Source organism: Amphiura filiformis, unplaced genomic scaffold (genome assembly GCF_039555335.1).
Source record: "Amphiura filiformis unplaced genomic scaffold, Afil_fr2py scaffold_22, whole genome shotgun sequence".
NCBI lineage: Eukaryota > Metazoa > Echinodermata > Ophiuroidea > Amphilepidida > Amphiuridae > Amphiura > Amphiura filiformis.
In genome coordinates this window covers 1,979,603-1,997,217 of record NW_027305486.1, presented here as the reverse complement: position 1 = coordinate 1,997,217, position 17,615 = coordinate 1,979,603, and the positions used below count along the sequence as shown (strand labels likewise).

The 17,615-nt window shown below is 35.9% G+C and overlaps 3 protein-coding genes and 1 long non-coding RNA gene across 4 annotated transcripts; 3 read left to right on the top strand and 1 right to left on the bottom strand.

Moving 5' to 3' along the window:
* Nucleotides 1-224: 224 nt before the first annotated feature.
* Nucleotides 225-1,788, bottom strand: LOC140143468 (uncharacterized). The gene has a single exon (XM_072165302.1). The coding sequence runs from the start codon at nucleotides 1,387-1,389 to the stop codon at nucleotides 343-345; it is 1,047 nt and encodes a 348-aa protein (XP_072021403.1). The 5' UTR covers nucleotides 1,390-1,788; the 3' UTR covers nucleotides 225-342.
* A 6,721-nt stretch (nucleotides 1,789-8,509) lies between these two features.
* LOC140143527 (protein 5NUC-like) lies at nucleotides 8,510-9,567 on the top strand. Its single transcript, XM_072165357.1, has 2 exons — nucleotides 8,510-8,902; nucleotides 9,313-9,567. The coding sequence occupies exons 1-2, from the start codon at nucleotides 8,510-8,512 to the stop codon at nucleotides 9,565-9,567; spliced, it is 648 nt and encodes a 215-aa protein (XP_072021458.1).
* A 1,301-nt stretch (nucleotides 9,568-10,868) lies between these two features.
* Nucleotides 10,869-13,956, top strand: LOC140143463 (uncharacterized). Its single transcript, XR_011857753.1, has 3 exons — nucleotides 10,869-10,983; nucleotides 12,710-12,913; nucleotides 13,778-13,956. It is a non-coding gene; the product is annotated as an uncharacterized lncRNA (long non-coding RNA).
* An 815-nt stretch (nucleotides 13,957-14,771) lies between these two features.
* Nucleotides 14,772-16,659, top strand: LOC140143457 (snake venom 5'-nucleotidase-like). The gene is made up of 3 exons (XM_072165291.1): nucleotides 14,772-14,865; nucleotides 15,373-15,573; nucleotides 16,476-16,659. Exons 1-3 carry the CDS (start codon nucleotides 14,799-14,801, stop codon nucleotides 16,652-16,654), a joined length of 447 nt encoding a protein of 148 aa, XP_072021392.1. The 5' UTR covers nucleotides 14,772-14,798; the 3' UTR covers nucleotides 16,655-16,659.
* The last annotated feature ends 956 nt before the right edge of the window (nucleotides 16,660-17,615 follow it).

Here is a 17,615-nt window from a genome sequence, read left to right as displayed (position 1 = left end):
CAATTCGGCGCTGTCACGTTGACGACATTTTTAAAACAAATGTTTTCATGACCTTTCTATGACAGTTTTAATTGGGATGTCTCAATATGTACACTAATTAATGCATTTTTCTTCTTCTTTTTATGTAATAAATTTCTATATTTCAATTCAAGTAAATAAAAATGTTTTGCACAAAAATAATGATAAAATATTTTAAGCAAACAGAGGTATAAAATGCTGCCCAACATATTTGCCGGATGTGATAAAGATATCAATTTCTCTATTTCAGTCACGTACATTATTGTAAAGCAGCTGAGTGTTTTTTTATTATTTTCTTTACATTTTGTTTATAGTGCAGTCTTTCTATACACTCTCGTATGTCGCATTGTCCATGCTTTCTTTCTGAAGATCCGCGTATGGCTCGTTTTGCATACGTGTCTCATATTGGTGATCGTCCAAATTATCCAATGTCTGAGACTTTGGCGATTTTTCTTTAGGAGTTTTTCCAAGACTTTTTACTTTAAAACAAAGACAAACAATAACACTTAATAGTCCGATAATGATTGCTACTAGAATACCTAATACAGCAATGACTATCACTTGCTTCAAACAATTGGAACATTGTGTAACTTGATTGCTTGATTGATTGTCCGTTGTCGGTGATGGTGTTGATGGTGGTTGTATAGCTGAACGACGTGGTATAACAGAAAGCACGGTTATGAGACAATCCTCTAGATAATCAGGAAATTCCGCACTCCTGCTGGTACAGTTGAAACTTACTCTGTCATCATTTAATGTCAATATAGCAGTAATTCTGGTAACTACCGAGTCCAGCTCATTTGTGACAGTAGTTTGTGGGACAACGCCACCATCACTCCTAGTCCAAGTTAGATTAACACTTGGGTTTCCAAGATCTGAGAAACACACGAAGCGAACAATGTCACCCTCGTAGTACACTTGCTGACTTGGCTCACTATTACAAACTGGGAACGTTTGAGATGGTATATGCAGTAGATCTAGGTGATATGTTTCCTCAGTAAGAGTAGCTGAAGCTCTTAACACTGTACATCTGTAATCGCCCATATCTGATGCCATGGCTCCGTTTAAAAACATGATAAGTGCTGTAGGATTGGTAGACCAAGAGGAAGTCAAATGTGGTGAATTGTGAGCTATATCTCCTTCTGATGACGCTAGAGTAGTTGGAAACCTCGTCAGAGGGTTGACCTTTCCAATGGTAACTATGTCTGTTGTGAGGTTGTATCCAGACACTCTGCATTGCAAACTGAATGCGTCCCCAGTTCGTGGCTTTTCACGACTTATTAACATTGTCACTGTAACGGGTTGCGTAGAAATATTTACCGCAGAAATGAGAACCAAGAGCAAGCAAAACAAAACTCTCGATCTATCCATGACTGTTGTTGATTTCAAATATAAACTGAACCAAACTTTGTTGTAGCCGTATATCCTTGTATCAAAATCATGCAAGCGATTAGGTGGTGGATCACACTGAAAACTTTCAATTGACAGCTTGTGTTATGTCCATGGATAATGTAAATATCCTAGATTGGCGTTTGAAAACGTAAGGAGAGCCTGCCATTCGTATCGTTTAGCTTTGGTTTTGTCCATATGAGTTTCTTCACTTCACTGTGGATTGAGTTAATTGTTGATTACTCAAAACCGTTGTAGTAACTGTGTCTTTGCTCCCTCTGGTAATGTAACAGTTTTTATTAAAATATCGGACGTTTCCTGCTTCGTGTCGACGACGCGCCGTAACGCCTAAGCTCTATCCGGAAATAAGCAACATATGTATAAAGTAAAAGTAAAAAAATACCAAAACTTTGTAGTCAATGGAGTCATAGGATTTTACGTTAAAGCAATAGTAAGCTGAGCATGTTACAAGGTCAAGGACAAGGATGGTTAATGATAAAAAAACCGTTCATGGTACATGAGTTTGAATTGATTCAATCCATTTAGGTCTGAATATGTACAGCCTGTCTCCAAAAAAAAATTTAGCAAGTAAAAAGCGCCCTCTATGGCAAGTAAAAAATACAGTTGTGACCTGATGCTTATATCAACGTCAGGAGCTTAGTCTTAGCTCTCAAATGCTGTTTGTTCTGTTAAATTTCCTTATTTTAATCTCAAAATATGTTTAGTTAAGAACGAAATGGTAAAATCACAATTGTGCCACTTTTACTAGGGAAGAGGGCTGTACATGTAAATCAATGAAAGCATCAAGTTTATCAAGAGTTCCTTCATGAAATCAAAAGAATACATCAATTACACAACAATACAAAATTGTTTTTACTGTTTTTATTGTTTTATCATGATACAGGTATAATGATTCTCTTTTTCCACTTAAAACAGATTAAAGATAAATAAATAGTTCACATTCTGGTGTAAGATCAAATACATGTGCATGTCAATGATTTTATCATGGTAAATACTGCTCACTTTGTCACTCAAGACATGTAGGCCTAAAAGACAAGCAAATATTACACACTTATAGGTTAATGATCGCGTATTATTTGTTGGGAAAGAAATCAGACAAATAATGCACCCGCGCTGATTTTGATGCGTCTTATACACGAGCCCCGAAACCGGGGAGAGCATTAGACGCATCAACATCATGTACAGTCCTCTTCCATAGTAAAAGTGGCACAATTGTGATTTTACCCTTTCGTTGTTAACTAAACATATCTCGAGATTAGGACAAGCAAATTGAACAGAACAAACGGCATTTGAGAGCTAAGACTGCGCCTTTGACGCTGATGTAAGCATCATGTCATAATGGTATTTTCTAATTGCCAAAAAGATTTATCAATCTTTTTTGAGACATGCTATATATGCCTAACTGGATAACATAATATTAAGTTTTTGCGTACATTCGCTGGAAGTGCGCGGATACATGATATCAGCCGCGGTTGCTTGTAAGTCTCTTGCATATAAAAGATTAATGTGATATTACGCAAACCGAGTGTTTATAAGTTCAATATTCTGTTTCATTATTTTTTTTAAATAAATATAAATGATGTAGAAAGCATAATGGTGAACATAACACAAGATCAAGTGTACTTTTCATCGCTGTAAAAAGGGGATTGACCAGTAGGTGGTGTTTTCGAAGTAAACGAAGAACGTACGAATGGAAACTTGCGCCTTGTCGTCCATGTCCCGTCTTGCTATGTGGTCATAGTCTCCTTGGACCAGCATCACGCTATGTCAGGAGTGCAACAATTATTAAAGATTGAAGCTCATTGTCCTGCAAGGGAATGGCCCACATATTTGAGCTGATGGACCCTAAACTCGGATGACCTGAGTGGCAGTGTTGGATGACAATGTGGACATGTGATAAACACGTTGATTTGCGTTCCATACCTCTGGTGATAACCTATAATGTCGTCCACTTTATATTTTATATTGGTTTTAGCTTGAACATGTTAGTAAACGCCAATTAAAAATATAAATGTGCCAAAGGGTTTCTCTATTGATCAGTGGGGTAATGGTATAATAATTTGAAATTGCTCAAATTTAATACATATGTATCTCATACAAGAAACAAAACAGTCATTCATTTCATCAATATGAGATGTTTAGTTTTGGAGATATGGTCGGAACAAGTCCAATTATTGATCTGATTATCCCAGTAAAATTTAACACCGAGATATGTTTCGTTTAGATGGTACGAAGAAAAACGTGGTTAATTTTGGTTGGTAATTACTACAGGAAGGATGTACTATGTTATGGGGCATTGTTATACACGTTTTTGCTTCTCATAATTATTGAAACTGCTGAAGCATTATAGCTCAACATTTGGAAGCATTGTTTTAATAATATGCCTCAATATATTAGATCATGGACAGAACATGAACGAATCGGCCGGACTACGTCACTGCAATAATTTATTGGATCCACATGATTTTCAATTGCATAAGGGTCGGTAATACTCCATATTCTATATTCTGCGTCGAATATTTAATACAATTAAATTAACACATTATTTCTAGTGGCATACACGCTACTCCTAAAATACGTATAGCATGTATCAAAATGATTGGTAAACTGGCCCAACAGTTTTCAAAAATATACAAGACTATTATATCACCCCCAGAAAATATTACAAGTTACAACATAATTCAGCTCAGGTATGATTTCTTTTATTTAATAGCGAATAGTACTTTCGTATACATACCGTATTATTCTGTTTCAGGCATGTACACCAGGCACAAAAAGAAACTCGTCAGTTATATTCATGCTTGCTGTTCAATAACTTGATAATTTTGGATTATTCTGAAATATACATTTTGTTAATTGGACTTTTCTTTCTCATTTGACATCCTGTTCGTGAGCATTGAGCAAGAATTGACAAGATATGCGCCTCAAACTCTCAAACCCCAAAATGAAAAGTTGCAATTTTAACGATTCAATTGTGCCTGTTACACTGTGTGCTTTATTGATTGGCTCGTCGTGCTTGTGTGCAAGACAACGACGCGTTCCCATTGAAAATCGTTGAAAATGCAACTTTTGATTTTGGGGTTTGAGGCTTTGAGGCGCATATCAGTCAATTCTTGTTCGTTTTTCACGAACAGGGTGTCAAATGAGAAAGCCTTTCATAGATGCATCCTTTGCGCTCATTTTAGTGATAGAATTGTTACCCCAGTACCTTACCCAGGGGTAGGGACATAGAAAGGTGGAGGGGGTGCTGATGAGGCCCATCATAGGTTTAACACAGTAAAATCCATGACTTTCATTTTGGTCTTGTAAAATTATTCCAAGAGATATCAACTTTTTATTTGGTAGGTTGAGATATTCTTCTCCTTTCATATTTATGAGGGAAAGTTGCATGGTCGTCAAATTTGTAGCTTATCAATTTAGCCTATTATACTTTTGTACATAGCCAAATTTCCGATTCATATTATGACGTCATAACGACATTAAGTAGCATATGCTTGTACTTATGCTGCTGAATAGCGGAGATATATATTTGTACCAAATAAACCCATCCCAAAAAGAAAATATCCAGTTTGATTTTGGTCCATAAATCAACGATTAAGTCTTAAAGCAAGACCTACCAAAAGTATGTTACAGGTCATTTCTGCACAGTTTGATACCTCATTTGTCCAAATCAATGCAGAATTGATGACACAATGACCTTTTAAATGCAATCACCTCAATTTAAAAAGTTGTAGTAATCATGGTAATCCTATTGATGTGGTTTTCCTGCTTCTCAAGATTCTTCATAAAAGTACACAATAACAGAAACGGACTAAGACTGGTTGACTTCACTTCATGTGTTTTATTCAATACAGATACTCTTTTACTCATTCCTCAATAAGTTACCCTTCACTCTTCACAGTCAATATCTGGTATGTCCTCATGCTGCATCAATGAATGCCAGACATCTGCGGCGCATACTCTCAGTGAGACGTCTGATGTGCCCTTGATATATCGCTGCACATGTTGAGTAGCAGGACCGAATCAATAAGAATTACTGCAATTTTAAAAATAGAGGTGGTTGCATTCAAAAGGTCATTGTGTCGTCAATTCTGTATCGATTTGGACAAAGATCAAACTGTGCGGAATAAATTTATCTGTAACCTACTTTTGGTAGGTTTTGATTTAAGACCCCATCTTTAAATTACGAACCAAAATCAAACTGGATACTTTCTTTTTGGGATGGGTTTATAATGATATAATGACGTTTAAAATTAAATATTATGGGGGTGCAACAACCTTCATAGCAACATTACAAAAGGTGGCGCAATTGAAAGAGGGTTAGACACCACATCGAATTTGGTCCTATAAAACTATCAGTCAGTACCCGGTTAGGTACCGATGACTATTAACATCCCTCCTTGGAGATGTAATAATTGTATCAAGCACAATAATTAACAGTTGCATACTATGCATAGTATTATTGTTTTTCATTTAAATATAAAAACGAATGTACTGTACAAATGTTCAGGGTACGATAAAAAGTGCCATCGGTACACAGTGTCTTCGCCCCGATATCTTCATGGCAGAAATCGCCATGGTAGGTTGAATCCACCGCCACGCATGGCTATTTTGTTCCGACCTGTTTAATAGTTTTGAGACTCATAATGGGCCGAAGGACATCTGACTAAGGCTACTGACAATTGCCCGGTGACTGACCTCGCGCATGGTACGCCATAGGTCATATGCTTTTAGACTACCCACGATTGGTGTATTCACTGCGCTATATAACTCGGCACATATAAAATCAGAATTATTGTCAGTTTTTGAGTTCAAGACGCAAGATTCTTTCTCAAGACGCAAGCTAACGACTATCATATCTGTTAAACACATATATTCAAGTGTACGGAACCACATCTGGTTTCTTTAGACGAAATCATTTACGGGAGATATTCATCATTTTCTACCCCGTATCCAAAGATTTTCGTCGGAATATCAAAATCGTGCATAGCACATTCACGTGTATCGATCCCGGGTATTGATTTTAGTATCTCTGGTGTACCAAGTAATTATTAGCCAGGCAATGTCGGCCGGGAATGTCTCCGGACATCGATAGCGCTATAGAGCCAACAAGGATGATGTGCCTTAAATAACACACTTATAACGTTTGAACAAAATGTGTTTGCTGGGTAGTTACCCAGTAAACACAAAACGTTATCGACATCATTCGCAAAAGATTATAAAAGGTTGTCAGAAAACGTTTAAATGTCGGGTTATATAAAGGGTACATTCATGGTATAAAACGTTTTCATAGCATTAAATAACATTTGTTGGTAATTTACTGCACAGCAAACACTGATGTTTTACAGAATACATTTAAATGTCGGGTTATATAAAGGGTATAAAAACGTTTTTAGAACATTCCAAAAACATTTTTGAAAACTTGGTACAAATCATTCTAAACAAATTGTTATTTTGGGGTTTAAAAAATTGTTATTTTGGGGTTGAAAAAGTATTTTGCAAAAAATGTTTGTCCAAAATATTTACAATAACGTTTAAAAATTCTTTTCACGACCTTTATATAACCCGACATTTAAATGTTATTAAAATGTTTTGTAAAAAACATTTTAAGAACATTTCTGTGTTTGCTGGGTGCAAATGTTTTAACATAATGTTATTTAAGTGTTGACAAAATATTTGGCCAAAAATGTTTGCAAAAATAGTTTACAATGACATTTCAAAAACATTTTAAAAATATTGCTGTAGTGTGTTTCCATACAAAACGTTTTAAAATGATTTCATGACCTTTATATAACCCGACATTTTAATGTTATTAAAACGTTTTTACCTAAACCAAAAGCCAAAATATAACTTATTTAAAACGTTTTAAAAACGTTTTTGTGTTTGCTGGGTACATTCTTTAGACCTCATATACATGTATTATACGTTAAATAGGACTTCCACGAATGATATATAAAATATATACACTTGTTTAACTACCATAATATTTACATTTATATTTTTCACCTCCCCGATTGTCAGTAACTATTCTTAATAACTGGAAAGAAAAAAAGCAAGGTACACCAACTTGACGTGGGGGAACAAGTAAAATACAGACTGGCCAGTACGAAGGGGGGGGGGGGGCAAAATAGGCATAAGAAGAAAAAGTGTACTAGAACAAGCGATGAAAATCACTGAGCACATAAGTAGACAAAAACCAAACAACCAATGTAGGCCTAAAAACAGGCAAAGCTAGGTGCAGAGTGCCAAAGTTTAATGGCCAAAAATTGCCAATTCCAGAACCCACAGAGGTGTCAGGAAAACAGTACAAAAGTACACTGGAGTGATGAAAATCACTGTTAGGCTAGGAATATTGTGTCCTCGTCCGTTGGATTCACCATTACCTACTTATTCTTAATACTCTATGCTTCGCTACACTTTTAAAATGAAGGAAAAAAGCTATTGTTGATAACTTGAATTGATAAGTTGACCTTCATTATACTTATCGTTGATACTTCTTAATTAAAGTTGTATTTAAGTTCAACTTGCATTTCAATTTTAATCATTTACTGTGTGTATTATATACACTGCCTTTTACTGAAACAACATTATATGTACACGGAAGCTCATTACGGACATGTACTGTAAAAAAATGCGGGATCATATACTGTTATAATCAGCGTTCGAAATTTTGGTTGTCCGGTTGCCCGGGACAACTCAAAAAGTCGCCGGACAACCAAAAATACTGAATCGGTTGTCCGCCGGACAACCATAAATCTAGCCAAAAGGCACATTTGTAGGTCTACGGACAACCAAAAACTTAGACGGACAACCAGAAATTGTACTCTGGTTGTCCGTGGGACAACCATTTATTTTTCCTAAATTCGAACACTGGTTATAATGCTGCAGCAATTTAGTTAAATGCAACTCACCATCAAACAGAAATTATATAAATTGTCGATTAACTGCATATCAATTGTCAATTGACGTTGATATTAGCCTTGTGTCAATAGGAGGCCAGTGTCCTACATAACTTACTTTCCGGAACAAAGCAATCGGTCAAGCGAGGTATTTGATTAGGCTTTAATAAGCTAGTTTCAAAATGGAAGGCAAACGGACTGCGTGGTGTTTTACAGGTACTTATTCCAAGCACACCAACTTCTTTATTCAAATCACCATACTTTTCTTCATTCTAGTAAATCTACCTCTGAATGATGCTGCATTTTCGATGACCATCTTACATACGAGCGATATACACGCTCGCTTTCAAGAGGCGGATAAGTATGCTGGCACATGCAGTGTCGAAGAAAGCGACAATGGTGAATGTTACGGTGGTTTTGCGCGTCTTGCAAGTGCCATTAAGGACACCCGACAAGCAGAAAACAATGTTGTACTCTTGGATGCAGGAGATGTGTTCCAAGGGACCCTATGGTTTACTGTCTACAAAGGAAGAGCGTCCTCATATTTCATGAATCTCCTGGGTTATGACGCTCAGGTAACTATTTAGGACAATTGATTAAGTAAAATGAGCACACTGTTAACCATGTTCTGATTTGATTTATTTATTTATTTATTTATTTATTTATTTATTTATTTATTTATTTATTTATTTATTTATTTATTTATTTATTTATTTCTTTCTTTCTTTCTTTCTTTCTTGATTTATTTATCTATTTCTTTCTTTCTTTCTTTCTTTCTTTCTTTCTTTCTTTCTTTCTTTCTTTCTTTCTTTCTTTCTTTCTTTCTTTCTTTCTTTCTTTCTTTCTTTCTTTCTTTCTTTATTTATTTATTGATGTATTTATTTATTTAATTATTTGTTTATTTATCTATTTATTTATTTATCTATTTAATTATTAAATTATTTGTTTATTTTATTTATTTATTTATTTATTTTTCCCCTTAAAGGCTGTTGGTAATCACGAATTTGATATCGGTCCATCCGCTTTAGCGGACTATTTGCGAGAGCTTAATGCGTCCGCGGTCAGCGCTAATATGGACGTGTCACAGGAACCAGTCCTTGAAGACCACTACACCCCAAGCGTTGTCCTGACGGTTGGTGGAGAGCGTATTGGCGTGATAGGATACGTTCTTCCAAGAACTAAAAAGATATCCAGAGGAACCGGTAAATATGCTATACTATATTTAATAAGTCGATTTTAAAATAATAAAAGCATCACCAACTAGAATATTAACAAACTTTTATTTGCCGTTTATTCCCACAATAGCAAAGGGAGACACCAAACGCACCCACAAACTCCAAAACTACTCGTACCCCTAAACACACGCACCTCCACCCTAAATATTTACAGCCTGTCTCAAAAAAAATTGTGCAAGTAAAAAGCACCCTCTTTGGCAATTAGAAAATACCGTTGTGACATGATGCTTACATCAACATCAGGGGCACAGTCTTAGCTCTCAAATACCGTTTGTTCTGTTCAATTTGCTTTTTTAAATCTCGAGATATGTTTAGTTAACAACGAAAGGTTAAAATCACAATTGTGCCACTTTTACGAGGGAATGGGCTGTACATCAATGATAGCTGATGTTGATGCGTCTAATGCACTCCCCCTGCGGGGCTCGTGCATCAACATCAGCGCATTATTTTGTCTAAGTTTATTTATTTGTCAAATTTCATGAACTTGTCTAAGTTCATTAAACTGTAAGTGTGCAATATTTGTTTGTCTTTTAACATGTCTTGAGTGACAAAGAGAACAATATTTACCATGATAGAACAGTGACATGCACATGTATTTAATTTTACAGCAGAATGTGAAATATTTATTTATCTTTTAATTTGTAATTGGAAAAAGAGAATCATTTTACCTGTATCATGGTAAAACAGTAAAAACAATTTTCTATTATTGTGTAATTGAAAGGACCTCTTGATAAACTTGATGCTATCATTGATTTACATTGTACAGCCCTCTTCCTAGTAAAAGTGGCACAATTGTGATTTTACCCTTTCGTTGTTAAGTAAGCATATCTGGAGATTAAAACAAGCAAATTGAACAGAACAAACGGCATTTAAGAGCCAAGATTACGCCCTTGACGTTGGTGTAAGCATAATGTCACAACGGTATTTTCTAATTGCCAAAGAGGGCGCTTTTTAATTGCACAATTTTTTTTGAGACAGGCTGTACACACGTATCTTACATATTAACTAATGGAATAAGCACATTAGACAGCTCCATTAGAATTCCATACAGCCTCTAAGAAAGATTCAACCTGAATCTTCCACATCCATTTGAAATTCATACTCCCCCTGTTGCAGATATTTCCAAAATCGTCCATAGTGGTAGTGTAGATTTTCAAATGGATGGTGATCTTTCAAACAAGCGAGGATATTCTGTTTTGTGAGGTGTCTATAATTTGTCTTTCCTCCTCAATTAGGAAAAGTAATGTTCAAGGAAGAGATAGACTCTATACAGGCTGAAGTCGATAAGCTTCTAGCGGAAGGAATTAACAAAGTCATTGCGCTGGGTCATTCCGGGATAGTCAAGGATAAAGAAATTGCCGCCAAGGTAAATGGAATCGATGTTGTTGTCGGAGGTCATAGTAGTACATTCCTTTACACAGGTAATTATCTATAGTCTTTAACAACCAAAGCAAATATGTAACGTATTTATAAATACGCACGTGACACATAGGCACGACATATTTACCAAGACCAGCAAGCGTGACCATATTTAAGTATTAATTGAATATCAAAATTATTACACCTGGGGGATTCCAAATTAATAATAAATTATGTTATCAAAAAGAACATTTTGAGAGTATTTGCAGAGGGAAAAAATATCGACGGAAACGTTTCCAATATGATTTCCGAATTTGTAATATGTTAACAAAAAGAACATTATTTTTTGAAACATTTCGATACTGGCCTTGATTATCACAGCATACGAAAAAACACATAGGTGGTCACGTGCGTATTTATAAATACATATAAATATAATCGAAGCATACTGGCCTTGATTGTCACAGCATACAATAAAACACCGTAAAAACTCATGTTTTTGGCCATTAGTTCCAAGAATTGACTACATATTATTAGAATCTGACTTTTATTGCCAGTCGTAACTTAAGGATTAGGAGTGAGTTATATTTAATTTTGCAAAACAGGATAATACAGACTTGACATTTAGTATTGAATATTTCTTCACGAAGTACCAAGACTAATCTGGAAGGGGTCTGCATAAAGCGCGTGGGTTAAATACTTATTGGGGTGCCGGATGTGTCGGGAGATTGTGTCAAATAATTTTGATAGAAAATATGCTATCCATGAGTCTTCGTTATGGTGCTCATAATGTACTGAATTAGCCTAAAATGGCGGATTCAAGGAGACTGAATTTGAGTTTTGTGGGGGGTAAAATGTCTGAATTTCAGAACATTGTTATGATATTATCAAATTGATTGAAGTTTGAGGTGATATGTACTGATCCTAAATACCAATAAGTGTTGATCAGAACTGAAATGCACTTGAAATTTACCAGTTTTGAATGTGGGAGGAGCTTTTGAAAAATGGCTCTTCAAAGTGGTACGTACTCAGAAAGTTTGAATGCCCCCTGGGGCCAAGTGTTATAAGCTTACTGTACATAAATAAACAGCGTGAGTTCATTGGACGACCAGGAATCCGCGCAGTTGTTTTTGTACCGTAAGTTTATAACATTTGATTCCAGTGGGAAACATTCAAATTTTTTAAGCTCGTACCACTTTTAAGTGCCATATTTTGAGCTCCTCCCATTTTCAATAAATTGGTACATTATAAGCTGTTACAAATGCCAATTGTTGGCGATGTTTAAGAAATATCACCCAAACTCCAATCAATTTGATAATAACAGAACAATGATGCATGAAGTCCGAAATTGTGTCCCGCACAAAGCTCAAACTCATCCTCCATAAATCCACCATTTTAGACAAATGCTCTACATTATGAGCACCATAATATAAACTCATGGAAAACATATTTTCTATCAAACAATTATGTTACACCATCTCCTGACACACTCCAATTATTAATAGAAGAGTTGAATTGCAAAAGCGTTTAGCCCATGCGGTTTATGCAGACCACTTCGTGAATAAATATTCCATACTAAATGTCAAGTCTGTATTTTTCGAATCCCAAATTAGTGATGTATTTTTCTGGAATCGGGAATATTGACGTTATTGTTACTTATTATCTTCGAAGTAATCGGAGCGGTTCTCTCAGACTATTTTGGTATCTGTTTTTCATACATTCACACATTGAAATCAGTTGATTTCATATTTTTTATTCAGTTTTATTATGCTATGCTTTTCTCTTCAGGAACGCCGCCCGATTTAGAAGTGCCACTTGGCGACTATCCGTTCCTGGTGACTTCCGATGACGACCCCGATACCGTAGTGCCAGTTGTACACGCGTATGATTTTAGCAAATATCTTGGTCGATTGGATGTAACATTCGACGACGATGGCAAACTTACTCAGTACCAAGGAAATCCCATTCTTCTGAACAAAGATGTGGAACAAGGTACAGATATTGCGATGTAAATTAAAATTTAATGCACAGAATGAAACAACAGATGTGAAAACGAGAGAATAAACTAACCAGTATGTTGTATTCCTACTTGTTCATGACATATTGGTTGGCCAAGCCTTCAAGGTAAAATAAACCTACTCATGATATCGTCTGGCATGGTCTGGTTTGCTGTCTGCTGTTGTCCTGGGAAACAAACATAATCCAATTTGGGCCTTTAAGGCGTAAAATGCCACATTGTGCCATAATTATTATGTTGACTTAGGTTGGAATTTTCCGATTGAAGGACTCTAAACGTAAAGTTTATAATTTCGACCTGGTCCATCTGTAAATGTCGGCATTTTACCTCGGCAAGGTTAATTTTAGTTGATATTGGCATGATCTGATCATCCGCAATAACCTCTATACAGTAGGGTCATATGTAGAGCTTTCATGACTGCAAGACCTGATGAAGGATTGACGGTTGATCGAAGTTCTTTGAGATAATTAAAAAATAATGAACTCCTATGCCCTTCCCAAAAGTGTGTGCTTTTTTATCCAAAATGTCGGTTTATATAGCACATTTAAAAATGTTATTTAAACGTTTTGATCAAAACCAAAATGCGTTTACAGCACGCTTATTACATTTTAAAAGCATCTTTGTGTGTTCTGGGGTTGAAACTTTTAAATCTCTACCTCCAGTTTTAAATGCACAACTGCATCATTTGCCGCCACCGATATCTCAAGTTAAAGAAAACATTCTTGCGGTAATTAAGACTCTGACTATAAGATCAGCACTACTTTCATTACTGTGCTGTGTGTGTAACTAGGCCAAGATCCAAGGACAACTGCAGTAGTCTCTTTTGTTTTTTATTATAGATACTGCAGTTTTGGCTAAGATCAATGAATGGAGTGAAGCGCTAGGCAACGTAACTAATGACATAATCGGGCGAACACACGTTTTTCTTGACGGAACCCGTCAGAGTTGTCGTACTGGAGAATGCAATATAGGCAACTTTATCACTGACGTCATTCTTTGGCAGGTCATATCATTTCCCGATGAAGAGGTGGAATGAAGTTGCTATTGTGGTTTATAATAGTGGTGGAATCCGGAATTCTATAGGACAAGGTAAATCATGTAGTTCTTAAAGCCATAATGTGTGATTTGCTTCACAGCGACGCCCTAAATTTTACTCGGATTTCTACTTTTTGCATAATCATAATGTCCATTGGTGTATTGAAATACCACGTAAAAGACTAAGCCTAAAGTGCTTTAATAACGGTAAAATTTAACTTTTTAAAAATTAAAACCGGGTCGACCCGGTTTTAATCAGAGTTTATCGATCGACTGCTTGCTAACATCTCCCGTGAATGTCAGCTTATGTGTACACCCTTCGAGAGCGATGCTCCGTGCAGTATTACATGTTACGATCGGCGAGCGTAGTACACGCATTGTAGGCGCTGGAATGAAATCGCAATTTTCTTCGTTATGCCTCATTTGTTTGGCTCGAAATTAAAAGAGGATAATGTGATCAGTGAAAACAAAGATTTAAATAGGAATCTATTCTTTATGCAAATCACACATTATTGCTTTTAGTTTGGTACGCTAAATATTATTGTCAGTAACCAATTTTTGATGTGTGTTATGTGCTTTATCAACCGTGTGATTGAAAATTCTTTATGGAACCAGTAAACCAGTTTGTTTTCATTATTTATTTCTATTCCAATTCAAAGTGCTTTTATGAGAATTTTTTTAGTGTTTTGTCAAGAAAGACATCTCATAAATTGTTGTCATTGTTCTTAATTCAGGAGAAATATCATTAGGAGATGTCCTAACAGTTTTGCTGTTTGGAAACACGATTGACGTGTACTGGACCTGCAGGGACGATACGTCAAAGAAATGCTGGAGCATTCGGTTGCAAACTGGGTTCCTGACGAGCTTGATGGTGCATTTCTTCAAATGTCGGGTATGGTAATAAAATGCGCGAGCCGGTATAATCAGGGTATCTTTATAATGGGCTATTCAGTAATGTAGGGTGTATCCAGCAGGTGGGGTGGAGGTCGTTGGGGTGTGTTCGCGAGTACTTCCGAATAGGGATATACATTGATACGTTGAATTACGATTTGTTATTCTAGAGTATTATGTGTGAGAATGGATAGGAGGGTTGGAAGATGTAGGGGGTGTTAAAATGTACTCTATGCTGTTACGAGCACTTAAACACTTGGCAACATGACAACACACTGACAAAAAGAAAACCTTAATTTTATTGTTTCCTTTTAGGAAGTATGGGTGATGGGGGGTTGTTTTTGTGCGTGTTATTTTTGTTTGGCGTATAATGCATGTACATAGTTTTTAGACATAATACCGCTGGCTGCTGACAGACGTGTGTGTGCATTTTCATCTGTTTATCTGTTTATATACCAGGTCATATCATGCTAATGATAATTACTCTAAACGCTTCGCTACTTTCTAGGCATCTGGGTGACCTATGACATTACAAGAGATGTGGGAGATAGAGTTGTGGAAGTTTTAGTTCGATGCACAGACTGTGATGTCCCTAGATTCTTGCCACTAGATACAGAGAAGATGTACAAGATAGCTCTAAATACGTTCATAGCCGATGGTGGTGATGGCTATGACGTCTTCGTTGAGAATGGACAAAATCGATATTCAGGTTAGCTTTTTTTTTCCGTCACAAATGTAATCTGATCATACAAAGAAAAACATAGGTTCGATGGATAAACTCCTGAAAAAAAGTTTGGAAACTTTCCAAAACGGCTTTATCAGCAATATTTGAAATCTATTTCCATATTGTTTCATATCAATAAAAACATTGTTCTTTCCTGTCAGAAATGACACCAAATTTGTCACCATTACTTATTCCATGATTGAGTAACTGTCTTTGAAAAACAAGCAGGTCTCATTTGCAAGCAAAATGAGGCATTGTCTGCGCCATTTGCATCAGTAAACATGAGTAAGGAATATCACGCTGTTTCATTAAAACAATCACCACTTACCTAAAATCAGTAACGAGAAGATCGAGAACCCATATGCGTTCACAACAGCATTTTCTCATGCTTCTTATAAACCTGAACACACGCTCCTGAGGAATGGCATTCAACACTTCAAGCAAAATCTGTCTTCAACCAGCCTAGCACTTTTCATTCAAAATGATATACTGGAAACAGCTTTTCATTCATTCTTTTATTTTTGCATTAACCTACTCAATGAGATGAGCACAAAAAATTGTCATTCTGGTACAATTTCTTTGAGACCTCTCTTGGGTGTCTTTCAAAGAAAGATAAAAGATACTCAGCCGTGAAATAAGTTATCGTCACAAATGAGGTGTCATTGTTGACAAGAAGCAACGATGTTTTCACTGATATTAAACAATATGGAGATAAATTTCAAAAATATCTGATAAACAGCCGTTTTTGAAAGTTTACAAACTTTTTTGAGAAGTTTAGTTCGACACATTCCATTGTTGGTGAGCCTGTATATATTATTTTATCGAAGTGAATTTTGAATTTCAGCGCGATTTTACAATAATTTGTATTCAAACTTGCCTTTTCCCAGGTAATTTAGCTGCATCTACCGTGGCTGAATACATCGAAGTCTTCAGTCCTATTTATCCTGGAATAGACCGTCGAATCACGTTCTTGGACTCAGCTATGCCATGCAACGTAGCACATATCTTGGTGTTTCAACCCATGATGCTGTTATTTTTGGGGATATATGCAATTCTTGTATTTTAAGACAAACATTTGTCTTGATACATAAGAATTTTTAAAAACTTAAACCAAAAAAATACCCACTCCCCCTATGATTACAAAATATTTCTTTGCATAACTTGACATTTATTTTTGCGATCCTCCCAATGTCCTCCCATTACGAAAAAAGATCTTTGGTCAAAAATAATCACGTTTGTTTTTAAAGTTGCACTTTTCAACATCCTATACATGTAATGTACAAAACGTTCTCGATATCAACATGATCAATGTTTTCATTGATTTAGTTGTGTTTTCTTTAATTTTATGTATCCGATGACTCATGCAATCATCTTTCAGTACAAAACAATGATTCATTTACATGAATTTTGACACGAACGGGGTTTTCTTATTCAGCCGATAAAATCACTTTACTAGAAATACTGTTTGTAGTTATGGTAGTGTTCACTTGTAAATGGTAGTCAGTCGGAAAGATCTAGAGCACAATTTCTTGGTAAAGGCGTACTAGTTAAAGAAGAAACAGCAATCAGAGATTGGTTGAATCAAGCGATTGGATATCAGCATCCAGACTCTTAACTGCAGCCACTCTCTTGTGGCCACATCATGACAGTTAAGCATTTATCTAAGAAAGCCATCACTTAAGAAGACAAGATGCTAGATGCTTCAACCTACGCATTAGATGTAAATTTCACTCTTTTGGTCAAATGCATACGTGCAGAACTCATTTCTCCTCCCTAGTGATTTTATCATTTTGTATATACTGATTACAACCGTCAAATGAAACCTCATTTTTGTCAAAATTAATTTCAAGGAATCATTGTTTTGAATGATGGTTGCATGGGTGACTGAAGGATCAGAGGCAGAAAGGTGAAGGAAAAAACACAATTTAATCAATCATAACATTGATATCGAGAACGTTTTGTACATCACGAATACATGTATGTGATGTTGAAAAGTGCACCTCTTCCTGAAAGCATCATTTTTGAAA

Excerpts from the sequence above, each read along its gene's own strand:
- LOC140143468 (XM_072165302.1), bottom strand. The coding sequence starts at position 1,389 with ATGGATAGATCGAGAGTTTTGTTTTGCTTGCTCTTGGTTCTCATTTCT.
- LOC140143527 (XM_072165357.1), top strand. The coding sequence starts at position 8,510 with ATGGAAGGCAAACGGACTGCGTGGTGTTTTACAGGTACTTATTCCAAG. Across the intron at positions 8,903-9,312 it reads TCCTGGGTTATGACGCTCAG|GCTGTTGGTAATCACGAATT; the intron begins GTAACTATTTAG and ends TTCCCCTTAAAG.
- LOC140143457 (XM_072165291.1), top strand. The coding sequence starts at position 14,799 with ATGCTGGAGCATTCGGTTGCAAACTGGGTTCCTGACGAGCTTGATGGT. Across the intron at positions 14,866-15,372 it reads TGCATTTCTTCAAATGTCGG|GCATCTGGGTGACCTATGAC; the intron begins GTATGGTAATAA and ends GCTACTTTCTAG. Across the intron at positions 15,574-16,475 it reads TGGACAAAATCGATATTCAG|GTAATTTAGCTGCATCTACC; the intron begins GTTAGCTTTTTT and ends GCCTTTTCCCAG.